The 14720-nt window shown below is 37.0% G+C and overlaps 1 protein-coding gene across 1 annotated transcript; it reads left to right on the top strand.

Annotated features, from left to right (window-relative positions):
* The first annotated feature begins 739 nt into the window (after positions 1 to 739).
* LOC128997660 (uncharacterized) lies at positions 740 to 14391 on the top strand. The gene is made up of 6 exons (XM_054423299.1): positions 740 to 808; positions 1686 to 1785; positions 11221 to 11357; positions 13043 to 13113; positions 13654 to 13737; positions 14273 to 14391. Coding segments are annotated over exons 1-6 (513 nt in total). The 5' UTR covers positions 740 to 806.
* The last annotated feature ends 329 nt before the right edge of the window (positions 14392 to 14720 follow it).

Below are 14720 nucleotides of genomic sequence, written 5' to 3'. Positions count from 1 at the left end.
GTTAGAATGAATTGGAATTATTTGACAGCATCCCACCAACCGATCACACGGCCAACCTAACAACACGAAACACCAAAAACAAACCAGGCAAAACAGTGGCACGTTTTTCTCTAACGTTTAACCAGAGAGTAGTGACTCCAGTTATAATCTATATTTCAATGGTTGTACAGTGTTTTAAAGATTTATTTCTATACTGAATAGTAACTGTAGGGAAAATATAATGTGTAACGCGAGCGCAAAGTAACTTTGCTGCACTGGTTACACAAATAACTATTGTTATCGTGATGATTGATGCTTGTCACGATGGTATACTTTTTTCCTGAACAAAATAAAGTTCCCCACATCAACGGCCAAAGTTTTACATCTACGTGAACCACGGCCTTCAAAGCCCACCTTGGTAAATACCCCCACCACAACAAACCTGCATAGGTGAATTGTCATCCCTAGTTTGGATGTTGACTAAAATAATCACTTACTCCTTGTACTTCCACAAAATGTTTTTATCTATAAAAATTAGCATAAGAATTTTAAACAATTGTTTTTCTCTGTAATCTTTAATCGTACAACAACGCTTCGACCTACTAAATTCTAAAGAGTTTGTGCTGCAAACGTTTCACCACGGATAATCATATTAAAGGTGCCAATAATAATTGTCTCTATAGCTATAAGTAGAAGTCGTAATACCCTCCTGACTGTAACTATATTACACACCAGTCTGTGCAAATTAAATACAAACGATGAAGTGATAAGAACAGTACGCAGTAGTGTAACACTGAAACGGCACAATATTGTTTCTTGTTAGAGCCATGTAAGTGTTTAACCATTTGTTTCTAGAATCCTATACTCTTATACGAGCTATGTTTGTTTGTGGGTTTTTAGCATTTATCGCAAAATACAGAAGAAGGATTTTGCTGAAATTAAATAAAGAGTTTTTGAGTCTAAAAATATCGACAGAAACGGTTAACTATTCAACTTGTTTGTAAATTAAAATACACCCACCACAGAAAACCAGCAAACTAAGGGAATTCCCATTTACCTGGTTGGATTTCTACTAAAATATTCCCTAAAAATTGTCCGATTTATTTCCTATTTAATTAAAATTTATTTTATTAAGTACTTAGGATTGTTGCTACAGGGAAGATATTTATATTAGTGTTTTTATTGCAATGTCAATAGGCCCGTTATTTATGGTTTTATATAGTATACAGTACATTGCAGAATTGACTGGCAAATAAGTAATCCAAATGGTAACATTATGCACTGGCTTAGTGATAAATCACGATCAGATGTATTGAAGTAAACAAAAATCTGCTGTAAATGCTATTCTTATGGAGAACATTTTACGTTATAATCTAATTTTGTGTTAAAATTGTGGGAATCACTATTTTTCCCTCCGTCACGGGAGAGAGGCCTTCAATTTGAGCCTCCTCCTGTAGTTCTACGAGGTTCTTTTCCCAGTCGCCTACAGTTTTGACGCAAAGAATCGCTTTACGTAAATATATAGATGCAAAGATAGGCTAAAAAGACATTTCCATTACCTGTACATGTACAACCTTCAAGTCTAATAAACTAAAAAAAATAAATAAAAACAGTCACTGAGAGTGGTTTGTTTTAATAACTCCTGTAATACTTGGCAATTAATTGCTCGATTTCGATTAACACTAGAGTTAATTGTTATTTTGCAGGTATTCCATCACTGTTTGCAGTTTATTGTTGGTGCTATCACAACACAGCCGAGGCCAGGAATGCTTGAAACCTGCAACAACAGACATCACTGTTCAAGATGTAAGAATAAAAACACAATTAAAATTTGTTTAACCGACCATTTGGCCTTGGATTCTACTTGATTTGTCAACAGTGCAGAAGTCAAATCCCTCTAAATATGGCACTCTAGGCCCTATATACCAAGAAGTTATTGAATAAAAGCACTTAATCAATTTTAACATCGTTGTCACCCGAAGACACGAATCAGTGTCCGTGGGGACCTAGATAGGAAGAGTTGATAATGTTTCTTGACATGTACTTCATATTCCTTTATCGTTCGGAAACATGTTCCGAAATATCTATATATTTAATACACAGTTGTAACACTGTTTTCTCAGTAATTACTGGACCGATCTACAAGATTTATGTCTCAAATTAAAGGGGATAGTGTGTAGATTTACCGAACTTCATTGGAATTTACGTTTTTTCTAAGGGCTACGACCTGCAGCCCTTTAAAGGTCGAGTCAATACAATTCTTATTGAAGAATATAATACACAGTTTATAAATTAGTACCTGGGGACCGAGCTTTGCTCGGGGAAAATCATTAGTTTACTCTGAAAGCAGAATTGCAGATACATGAATCCATTCCCCACACTCCGCACTGCTAGCCTTTACTAATTCTTTCACAATTTCCTGTGTTGTGGACATTTTTCCATCCCTTCTCATAGAATTTCAGTATTGCAGATACATTATTCTAACTGCTACAAACTGTTTCCAGTTCCCACATTTCAAACTGCTCGCCTTTCCTACTTCCTTCACCCCTTCCTAAGTCGCGGACCTGTTTCCCTCTCAACCCATAGCATTTTAGGATTGCAGATACCTTAATATAATCGTCATAAACCGTTCCCACACTCCGTAAAGCTCACCTTGACTACTTCCTTCACCACTTCCTACGTCTCGGACCTAGTTTTCCTCCCTTCCCATAGCACTTTAGGATTGCAGATACCTTAATCTAATTGTCATAAACAGTTCCCACACTCCGGACTGAATTTTATGATTGTAGACACCTTAATCTAATAGTCATTAACAGTTCCCACACTCCAGAGTGCTCATCCTTTCTACTTCCTTCACCACTTCCTACGTCGCGGACCTGTTTCCCCCCTTCCCATAACACTTTCAGATTGCAGATACCTTAATCTAATCGTCATAAACAGTTCCCACACTCCGGAGTGCTCGCCTTTACTACTTCCTTCACCACTTCCTACGTCGCAGACCTGTTTCCCTCCCTTCCCATAAAATTTTTGTATTGCAGATACCTTAATCTAATCGTCATAAACAGTTTCCACACTCCGGAGTGCTTGCCTTTACTACTTCCTTCACTACTTAATACGTCGCGGACCTGTTTCCCTCCCTTCCCATAACATTTTTGGACTGCAGATACCTTAATCTAATCGTCATAAACAGTTCCCACACTCCGGACTGCTCGCCTTTACTACTTCCTACGTCGCGGACCTGTTTCCCTCCCTTCCCATAACATTTTTGTATTGTAGATACCTCAATCTAATCGTCATAAACAGTTTCCACACTCCGGAGTGCTCACCTTTACTACTTCCTTCACTACTTCCTACGTCGCGGACCTGTTTCCCTCCCTTCCCATAACATTTTTGTATTGCAGATACCTTAATCTAATTGTCATAAACAGTTCCCACACTCCGGACTGCTCGCCTTTACTACTTCCTTCACTACTTCCTACGTCGCAGACCTGTTTCCCTCCCTTCCTATGACATTTTTGGATTGTAGATACATTAATATAATTGTCATAAACAGTTCCCACACTCTGGACTGCACGCCCTTACTACTTCCTTTGGCACTTCCTACGTCGCGGACCTGTTTCCCCCCCTTCCCATAGCATTTTAGGATTGCATATATCTTAATCTAATCGTCATAAACAGTTCCCACACTCCGGACTGCTCGCCTTTACTACTTCCTTCATCACTTCCTACGTCACGGACCTGTTTCCTTCATTTCCCAAAACATTTAAGGATTGCAGACACCCTAATCTAATCGTCATTAACAGATCCCATACTCCACACTTCTACCCTTGACTATGTACAATGTATCGAGTAATCTTCAGTATAATCTTTGTTCAATAGTAACAACTGATCTTTTTCCTTTTGTACTGTATTTTTAATTTGCTAGTATACTGTCGACAGACAACTTGCAAGTCCTTTGTTTACTTTTTCCTTGTTATTTAGTTCAACCAACATGGTTACTTAGCAACCCATAAGACTAATGTTAAAAAATGTGATTTTAAGTTTCATTTTTCTACGTAATTAGATTTATGTTGACAGTTGTAACTGCAGTAAACTCGTTTTTAGGCCAGGAATAAACTATATACAACATTTGAAGAAAATCGTCGGAGCCGTTTTCGATATCTTGGTGCAAGCAAGCAAGCAAGCATACATGCATACATACATACATACAAGCAAACATTGCTCGTATTAGAGTATAGGATTCGTCAGCTGTTTAATGTTTGTCAGACATTTGTTATTATTTTTATAACCTCACTTTCAGTATGCAATTATTAAACTTGGAGTTTCTGTTTATAAACACACGATTTTAATCAAGGAAAGTGTATTTGTTAACTTATTTTTCAAATGTTTTAGTTTTCCTGCAAAGTGATCTGAAGGAAAGTGGTAATTGAGTTTAAGTTTGCTGGAATGTGAAATAATATCTATAGTAGGGAACGGAAACTTATTGTTTTGATCAATATAATTTATTCTCTACGGCCACCAGAATAATCATGGGGAAATCAGCTTGCAAGTTGTACATATAATTGCTAATGAGTGGGAAACATACAAACATTTTATAGTAGGTGACGAATCTTTCTTAAGATCAGTGTTAGACGTTCAGTGGTACCAAACTTTGCCTTCTCGAGATGGTGAGTACGCTGGGATACGTGGAACTACAATATATCAGTGAATTTGTTTTCAAGTACACAGGGAAGTTGCTTGAAAAACTGTGACCTACCATTCGGTTCTGGCGAAGAAGTATGTGACTTGATGTTTAATGGCAATGTTGACTTGGGTCATTATAGCGGTTATAAAACTTTATAATTAACCCCAGGGTGTGAAAAGTACAAAAAGAAAAAGAAAAGGTAATCATTAACCGGGCGTAAAGAGACAAACCGAACGAAAAAAAAATTTAGAGAACCATCGAACTAAAAAGGTAAAGAGCAGTGTTGGTGTTAAATGTGCTCTGGAAGTCCCTACAAAAAAATACCAACTCTTTTGAATTGGGGTCGTTAGATTGGATTTGTCACTACTTCAAATCTATGAATTTCGAGTCAGAACAGACTGACTAGGACACAAAAATGTTTTAGTTTTCCTGCAAAGTGATCTGAAGGAAAGTGGTAATTGAGTTTAAGTTTGAGTATGGAATGTGAAATAATACCCATAGTAGGGGACGGAAACTTATTGTTTTGATCAATATAATTTATTCTCTATAGCCATCAGAACAATCATAGGGAAATCCGCTTACAAGTTGTACAGATAATTGCTAATGATTGGTAAACATACAAACATTTTATCGTAAGTGATTAATCTTACTCAAGATCAGTGTTCGACGTCCAAATTTTACCTTCTCGAGATGGCGAGTACGCTGGGATATTTGGAACTACAGTACAATTTATCAGTGAACTATACCCTAACTATATTTGTTCGAGTAGGCCTACACCAAGATGCATATACATCTTGGGCCTACACAAGGAAGTTGCTTGAGAAACTGTGACTTACGATTTCGGTTCTGGCGAAGAAGTATCTGACTTGATGCTTAAGGGCAATGTTGACTCGGGTCATTATAGCGTTATAAAACTTGATCATTAACCCCATGATGTGAAAAGTACAAAAAGAAAAAGAAAAGGTAATCATTAACCGGGCGTAAAGAGACATACAGAACGAAAAAACATGTAGAGAACAATCGAACTAAAAAGGTAAAGAGCAGTGATGGTGTTAAATGTGCTCTGGAAGTCCCTACAAAAAAATACCAACTCTTTTGAATTGGGGTCGTTAGATTGGATTTGTCAGTACTGCACATCTATGAATTTTGAGTCAGAACAGACTAACTGGGACACAAATATTTTTTCCTTATGTTGTCACAAGGGGAAGGTAAAATGAACTCCTTATCAACATTTTGAGTTTATGGAAAATCTTATCAACAATGACTATAAAGAAAGTATTAAGGGTCAAAAGAGACAAAAAACTATTTGAGTAAAATATAATACAAATCTGCATTTGAAATGGCCAGTTCTAAGTCTCACTTGAATCAACATCTTTCTGGTAGTGGTAGTCTACATAGTTTTAAAATCCACGACTCCTTTTCCATCAAATTGGACCGTTAATACCCTCTAACATTGAATAAAGTATGCCCAACTTTATATATACGTCGTAAACACAGCTTTTACTCACAGTATGGGTCAAAGATTCGTGAAATGTGACCAACTGCTGATGCGTGATTTACATGTAGGCTAAGTGACTATCTTTATTCTATACAACAAATGTAATGAAAAAAAAAACACGACGAATATAGGAATATACTTGAGCAAATTATCTAAATATCATAAATAGCTGCTTATTAGGTTATCAGCATTGCCCAGTTCGTATACTATTTATTTTTCAAATGAATATATAAAACTCGAATTAATATAAAACATTATTTTGGTTAAAATAATATATCGGTTTGATTAACATAAAATAGTTTATACAGGCAAACTATCAGTTCTATTTCATGTAAAAAATTAAACAACCCCTAAATAAAATACAAAGATAAACAGTATTTGTTAATTATTATTTCTTTTATTGCTGACAATATTCCCGTGGTGGAGCACGGGCGGTTAACTAGTAATTTTTAATTGAGCGGAGCGAGCGAAGCGAGCGAAGCTCTTATACGTCGACTTTTATGCATTTCGTAATACGCAAACTCCTCCTAGACGGCTGAATCAATCGTTTTCAAATTTTGCATGGTGATAAAGACCATATCGGTGAGTGCCAACATCTATATGGCGTTAAAAAAGTCTCTCAGGAATCCGTAGAAAAATGAAACTGAAAATCACATTTTCTTAACATTAGTCTTATGGGTTGCTAGGTAACCATGTTGGCTGAATTAAATAACAAGTAAAAAGTAAACAAAAGATTTGAAGTTTTAGCATGTGTTCATAATAAGCCAACTACCCACAGTATACTAGGAAATTACAAATACAGTACAAAAGGAAAAACATCACTTGTTAATATTGAGCAAAGATTATACTTAAGATTACTCGATACATTGTAGTCAAGGGTAGCAGTGCGAATTCTAGGATCTGTTTTGTTACGAATACATTAAGGTATCTGCAATCCTAAAATGCTATGGGAAGGGAAGGAAACAGGTCCGTGACGTAGAAAGTAGTGAAGGAAGTAGTAAAGGCAATCATAAAATGCTATGGGAATAGAGGGAAACAGGTCCGTGACGTAGGAAGTGATATGAAGGAAGTAGTAAATGCGAGCAGTCCGGAGTGTGGGGACTGTTTATGACGATAAGATTAGGGTATCTGCAATCCTAAAATGCTATGGGAAGGGAGGAAAACAGGTCCGCGACGTAGGAAGTGGTGAAGGAAGTAGTCAAGGCGAGTAGTCCGGAGTGCGGGAACTGTTTATGACGATTAGATTAAGGTATCTGCAATCTTTAAGTGCAATGGGAAGGGAGGGAAACAGGTCCGCGACGTAGGAAGTGGTGAAGGAAGTAGTCAAGGCGAGCTGTCCGGAGTGTTGGAACTATTATGACGATTAGATAAGGGTATGGGCAATCCTAAAATGCTATGGGAAGGGAGGGAAACAGGTCCGTGACGTAAGAAGTGGTGAAGGAAGTAGTCAAGGCGAGCTGTCTGGAGCGTGGGAACTGTTTATGATGATTAGATTAAGGTATTTGCAATCCTAAAATGCTATGGAAAGGGAGGAAAATAGGTCCGCGACGTAGGATGTGGTGAAGGAAGTAGTCTAGGCGAGTTGTCCGGAGTGTTGGAAATGTTTATGACAATTAGATTAAGGTATCAGCAAACCTAAAATGCTACGGGAAGGGAGGAAAACAGGTCCGCGACGTAGGAAGTGATGAAGGAAGTAGTCAAGGTGAGCTGTCCGGAGTGTGGGAACTGTATATGACGATTAGATTAAGGTATTTGCAATTCTAAAATGCTATGGAAAGGGAGGAAAATAGGTCCGCGACGTAGGAAGTGGTGAAGGAAGTAGTCTAGGCGAGTTGTCCGGAGTGTTGGAAATGTTTATGACAATTAGATTATGGTATCAGCAAACCTAAAATGCTACGGGAAGGGAGGAAAACAGGTCCGCAACGTAGGAAGTGATGAAGGAAGTAGTCAAGGTGAGCTGTCCGGAGTGTGGGAACTGTTTATGACGATTAGATAAAGGTATTTGCAATCCTAAAATGCTATGGGAAGGGAGGGAAACAGGTCCGCGACGTAGGACGTGGTGAAGGAAGTAGTCAAGGCGAGTAGTCCGGAGTGTGGGAACTGTTTATGACGATTAGATTAAGGTATCTGCAATCTTTAAATGCAATGGAATGGAGGGAAACAGGTCCATGACGTAGGAAATTGTGTAGGATGTAGATGTGTGGATTTATGTATCTCCAATACTACGGTGCTTTCAGAGTGAACTAATGATTTTCCCCGAGCAAAGCTCGGTCCCCAGGTACTATAATCAAATGACGACACTAGCTTGAGGTTCGTGACGTATGAAGAGGTTAAGGAAGTAGTAAAGGTGAACAGTCTGGAGTGTGGAAACTGTTTATGACGATTAGATTAGGGTATCTGCAATCCTAAAATGCTATGGGAAGGGAGGAAAACAGGTCCGCGACGTAGGAAGTGGTGAAGGAAGTAGTCAAGGCGAGTAGTCCGGAGTGCGGGAACTGTTTATGACGATTAGATTAAGGTATCTGCAATCTTTAAGTGCAATGGGAAGGGAGGAAAACAGGTCCGCGACGTAGGAAGTGATGAAGGAAGTAGTCAAGGTGAGCTGTCCGGAGTGTGGGAACTGTTTATGACGATTAGATTAAGGTATTTGCAATTCTAAAATGCTATGGAAAGGGAGGAAAATAGGTCCGCGACGTAGGAAGTGGTGAAGGAAGTAGTCTAGGCGAGTTGTCCGGAGTGTTGGAAATGTTTATGACGATTAGATTATGGTATCAGCAAACCTAAAATGCTACGGGAAGGGAGGAAAACAGGTCCGCAACGTAGGAAGTGATGAAGGAAGTAGTCAAGGTGAGCTGTCCGGAGTGTGGGAACTGTTTATGACGATTAGATAAAGGTATTTGCAATCCTAAAATGCTATGGGAAGGGAGGGAAACAGGTCCGCGACGTAGGAAGTGGTGAAGGAAGTAGTCAAGGCGAGTAGTCCGGAGTGTGGGAACTGTTTATGACGATTAGATTAAGGTATCTGCAATCTTTAAATGCAATGGAATGGAGGGAAACAGGTCCATGACGTAGGAAATTGTGTAGGGTGTAGATGTGTGGATTTATGTATCTCCAATACTACGGTGCTTTCAGAGTGAACTAATGATTTTCCCCGAGCAAAGCTCGGTCCCCAGGTACTATAATCAAATGACGACACTAGCTTGAGGTTCGTGACGTATGAAGAGGTTAAGGAAGTAGTAAAGGTGAACAGTCTGGAGTGTGGAAACTGTTTATGACGATTAGATTAGGGTATCTGCAATCCTAAAATGCTATGGGAAGGGAGGAAAACAGGTCCGCGACGTAGGAAGTGGTGAAGGAAGTAGTCAAGGCGAGTAGTCCGGAGTGCGGGAACTGTTTATGACGATTAGATTAAGGTATCTGCAATCTTTAAGTGCAATGGGAAGGGAGGGAAACAGGTCCGCGACGTAGGATGTGGTGAAGGAAGTAGTCAAGGCGAGCTGTCCGGAGTGTTGGAACTATTATGACGATTAGATAAGGGTATGGGCAATCAAAAATGCTATGGGAAAGGGAGGGAAACAGGTCCGTGACGTAGGAAGTGGTGAAGGAAGTAGTCATTCGAGCTGTCCGGAGTGTGGGAACTGTTTATGACGATAAGATAAGGGTATCTGCAATCCTAAAATGCTATGGGAAGGGAGGAAAACAGGTCCGCGATGTGGGAAGTGGCGAAGGAAGTAGTAAAGGCGAGCTGTTCGGAGTGTGGGATCTGTTTATGACGATTAGATTCAGGTATCTGCAATCTTAAAATGCTATGGGAAGAGAGGGAAACAGATCCGCGACGTAGGAACAGGTGAAAGAAGTAGTGGTGAGCAGTGTAGAGTGTGGGAACTGGAAACCGTTTGTAGCAGTTTTAATGTATCTGCAATGCTGAAATGCTATGAGAAGGGATGGAAGCATGCCCAAGACATAGGAAATTGTGAAAGAAGTAGTAAAGTCTAGCAGTACGGACAGTGGGGATGTTTGTTGCAATTAGATTAACGTATCTAAAATACTAAAATGCTATGGAAAGCGATGAATACAGGTCCACGACGTAAGTGGTGAAGGAAGTAGTAAAGGCTGGCAGTGCAGAGTGGGGGAACCGTTTGAGCAGATGGATAAGTGAATTTGTAATACTTAAATGCTATGAGAAAGGAAGGAAACAGGCCAATGACGTAGTAAATGGTGAAGGAAGTAGTAAGGCTAACAGCGCAGAGTGTGGGAACTGTCTTTGGCAATTACATTAATGTATCTGCAATCCTAAAATGCTATGGGAAGAGAGGGAAACAGGTCCACGACGTAGGGTGTGGTGAAGGAAGTAGTAAATGTGAGCAGTGTTGAGTTTGGGAATGGATTAATGTATCTGCAATGCTAAAATGCTACGGGAAGAGGCTGTAGACTGTAATATATTAAAAATGATTACGAAGCACAAATCGATACATATTTTCGATACATGCAATCGTTTACAATCGAAATTTACAACTGAGTTGACAACAGCTGATTTTTATTCCATAGAGGCTAAAAACGATTTTTACTCCCTAAATATTAAAAATGCTACTTTAGACCTGCAGCGCATGCATGAAAAAATACTGTTTTTACTGCAGTAAGACAAAAACAATATAATATGAACCCTTGATGACTCCGCTCAATTTTGTGGATGCCTCTGCGAACGCCACCTAGTTTTACTGACATTCACATGCTTGATTATTTACAAACAGGCTCTTAACAATCCAATGGTATAATTCACCGGTAGGTAAATGGCTAAGCAAATTACTTAAGTTCCACCAATCAATTTACTACAAAAACTACGACATATCAACACTTAAAAGAACAGTAAAAAAATTCTCTATCTTTTAAACCTTTTCATCCAGTGGATGCGAATGAAAATTTACAAACACATAAAGGTATATGGAAATTTCTTAAGGTCATAACCTTAAGAAATTTCCATAACTTTATCTAGCCTATACTCGAAATTTTAAAAATACCTCTCCAATTTTAAGACACTTTGTTTTGATTTTGATTGCAGTTTCTGTGCAGTCAACCGTACTTCTTCAGTTTTCTGCCGAAGGACGAAAACAACATTTTATTGGACAATGTTTGTTTAACTTTTATTCCTCTGCCTGAAGATCCTAATACAGTTGTGGAGTATTCCTCTTTTGTCTAGTGAGTAGAAGAGATGTTTTACTGGTAATTACGTATTATACCGACCACATTTAAACCCAACCTAACGGTAGTAAGGTTAGGGTTAAGTTAGATTAGGTTAGGAAAATTTGCAATTTTAACTAATTATTTGAAATTCAACTCAAAGAGTAACAGATGTTTTAATTAAATTTATTGTGATTTACCAATACTGCTATATATTTATCCGCTGTTTAGGTCTGTCTTTGAACTGTTTCAACCAATCTTTATAAAGCTTGGGATGTTTTAGAGAAAATAGATCTATTGTAGAAAAAAAATATTATTTATGTTTTTATATTGACAAGCATAGCATTATTTTTTCATTTCCAGCTAAAAAATAACGACATTTCAACTATTTGCTACTCGATCTTTTTGTTGTTTGGAAGTAAGTTTTATACGCAAAGCAAGTGTGTTTTATATTTTTCTTGTCCACGCCGTTGTCATTTTTAGATAAGAAAGAGTATTAGTTAAAACACTTTTGGTAAAGCGGCCCAAGCTCATATGATTGGTAGATGTGCCGGGAATTGAACCCGTCCCTCCCAGGCTACATGTTTAAATTATTCTTGACATTTCTTTATGAAAAAAGCCATTTTTATTAAATTTAATTATAGTAATAAAGAGAGCTGCCATTATGAGATCTTCAAATGGACCAAGTTATATATTTTCAACAAATAATGTCTCCTCTACCTAATTGTACAGTATATGTACCATCGGTTAGAACGATTAAAATACACAAATGCTTATGAAAAAAGTACAAATAGCGGGTATCTAGTTAACCAAGTGATTATGGATAAAATTTTATTCATGATTTCCTCTTTATTTTGACCCATAGAGTCATTTCCAGGAGTGTGGTTGTTACTTGTAGGCCACCCTGTGTTTAGATACTATGAATACTTTTTGATGCTCACCTTACTAGAATATCAATTTCTTTAATAATTACAGTAATTCCTAGTCAATATAGTAATTACCAACTGGGCTCATAAGTCAATTAAAGTAATTCCTAGTCGATATAGTAATTACCAACTGGGCTCATAAGTCTATTAAAGTAATTCCTAGTCAATATGGTAATTACCAACTGGGCTCATATGTCAATTAAAGTAATTCCTAGTCAATATGGTAATTACCAACTGGGCTCATATGTCAATTAAAGTAATTCCTAGTCAATATGGTAATTACCAACTGGGCTCATATGTCAATTAAAGTAATTCCTAGTCAACATAGTAATTACCAACTGGGCTCATAAGTCAATTAAAGTAATTCCTAGTCAATATGGTAATTACCAACTGGGCTCATAAGTCAATTAAAGTAATTCCTAGTCAATATAGTAATTACCAACTGGGCTCATAAGTCAATTAAAGTAATTCCTAGTCAATATGGTAATTACCAACTGGGCTCATAAGTCAATTAAAGTAATTCCTAGTCAATATGGTAATTACCAACTGGGCTCATATGCCAATTAAAGTAATTCCTAGTCAACATAGTAATTACCAACTGGGCTCATATGTCAATTAAAGTAATTCCTAGTCAATATAGTAATTACCAACTGGGCTCATATATCAATTAAAGTAATTCCTAGTCAATTTAGTAATTACCAACTGGGCTCATAAGTTTAAATTCCACAAACTAACTAACTTACTTGTAATTTGACGTTACATCTACCCATGTTTCAGCTGTGATGGATCAAACTACGTGGAGTCTTTCATAACAACTGCTGGTGCTAAAGGAACCTTCGTAGCGGGTAGTAAGTGATATTACCATCAATTGTATAACACAATCAAATGATTTCCCTTATTTTCCCCATCTATAAGTATAAAAGAGGATGTTTGTATATATATTTGGCAGTGGTAAACTCAGACACCGCTGAGTTATAGGTTAGGATGTTGGACTATTATCATAACTGTTTATTTTTTAGAATTTTAAATAGAAAGAACGAAAAAAATACAAAATGTGCACATAAATTTGATGTGCTCATTTTGTATTTTTTTGTTCTCCACTTTATGTATTAATATTGTATTATTTTTCATTATAGCTGTTTTGGGTGTATATCTGTAGCTATTGTAAATAATTGTTTATAAATAAATACATAAATAAATACCATCTTCGATATGCAGCATGGACAAATGTGACACAGTCTCCGAAACAATCTTCATCCACCCTTGGAGTTAAACGAATCAATAGAAGAAATTACGGTAAATTTACCTCTTATAAATGGTAAGTGATTCGAGACTCAAAAATGAAACTTTTTATAAGCAGATGATATTAATTTTGAAGACTTTTTCAGACCCCCGGGCGACTTATCGGGACTACATTGTGGGATATGCAGGGTGTGACATCCAGGTTGTCTACAGATGTCCTCTGTTTGGAGGTATAAAGTGTTTATAAGTAGTGGCTAAATATTGTGAAGAACCCAATATAATATTTTAAGCAAAATCTGTTCTGAACCAAACTCCAACTGCCTGATGATATGTGGTGCAAGTAGTCGATACTTCGAGGATTTAACTTCACTAAAAAAGGAAAAACAGGAAGAATTCTCCTCCCGTGCATATTTTTTATTTATTTAATTATTTATTTTGTGTATCAATTAATATCTCCATTTTTAAAGACTAATCTTATTAATAAAATTGCTCTCAAATGACTAACATCAAATGTCAAATAAATATGTCACTCACCACCTGAATAAAATTGAAAGCAGCAGAGATTTGCCTCCCTAGAAATGAAAATGAGAACGTTTTCACCGTATTAAAAAGGGAAATCAGGACAGGAGGGACCACCTCCCTAGTATTCTTCTCGGTTCTACAAGTATGTAGTTCGATAATCTTTGTAAAATAAGGCGTAGGTGTGTAGTGTTTTTTAGCCATGTGTTTTGTATATTTCTATAATGTTTTTTTGTGTTTGTACAGATTCAACACCCCCGTATACATTTGGACTTACCACCAGTTGTACTTCCATGGGACTATCGTGCATGCGGAAAGTTGAGGAGGTACACTTGAAAATTGTACTCTCTTCACATAAGAGTTAAAAATAGTTAATAAGGTGAACTAAGGTGAATTAAAATTGGGAAAATTTTGAATTAAAAGGAAATAAGGTGAATTAATAAGGTGTTGATGCATTGTTAAAGTAAGTAGAAAATATTTTATAACACGTTTATAAACACTTAATTAGGCTTAGATGCTTCTTAATTATGCTCCTTTAGTATGAAATAAGAACAAAAGAGAGTTAAGTTATGTTTATAAAACTACTTTATAATGATTAATAATTTTAATAAATTTAATTTTTTAATAAATATAATTAACAATGTATTTAGTATTTAGTCGGCATTTACATTTTCAAAAAAGTTTCGTAAATATT

Source organism: Macrosteles quadrilineatus, unplaced genomic scaffold, assembly GCF_028750875.1.
Source record: "Macrosteles quadrilineatus isolate MER2022 unplaced genomic scaffold, UCM_ALF_1.0 Scaffold_6__1_contigs__length_79288215, whole genome shotgun sequence".
NCBI lineage: Eukaryota > Metazoa > Arthropoda > Insecta > Hemiptera > Cicadellidae > Macrosteles > Macrosteles quadrilineatus.
The sequence above is the reverse complement of the archived record's forward strand: the minus strand, read 5'-3'. Positions and strand labels throughout refer to the sequence as shown.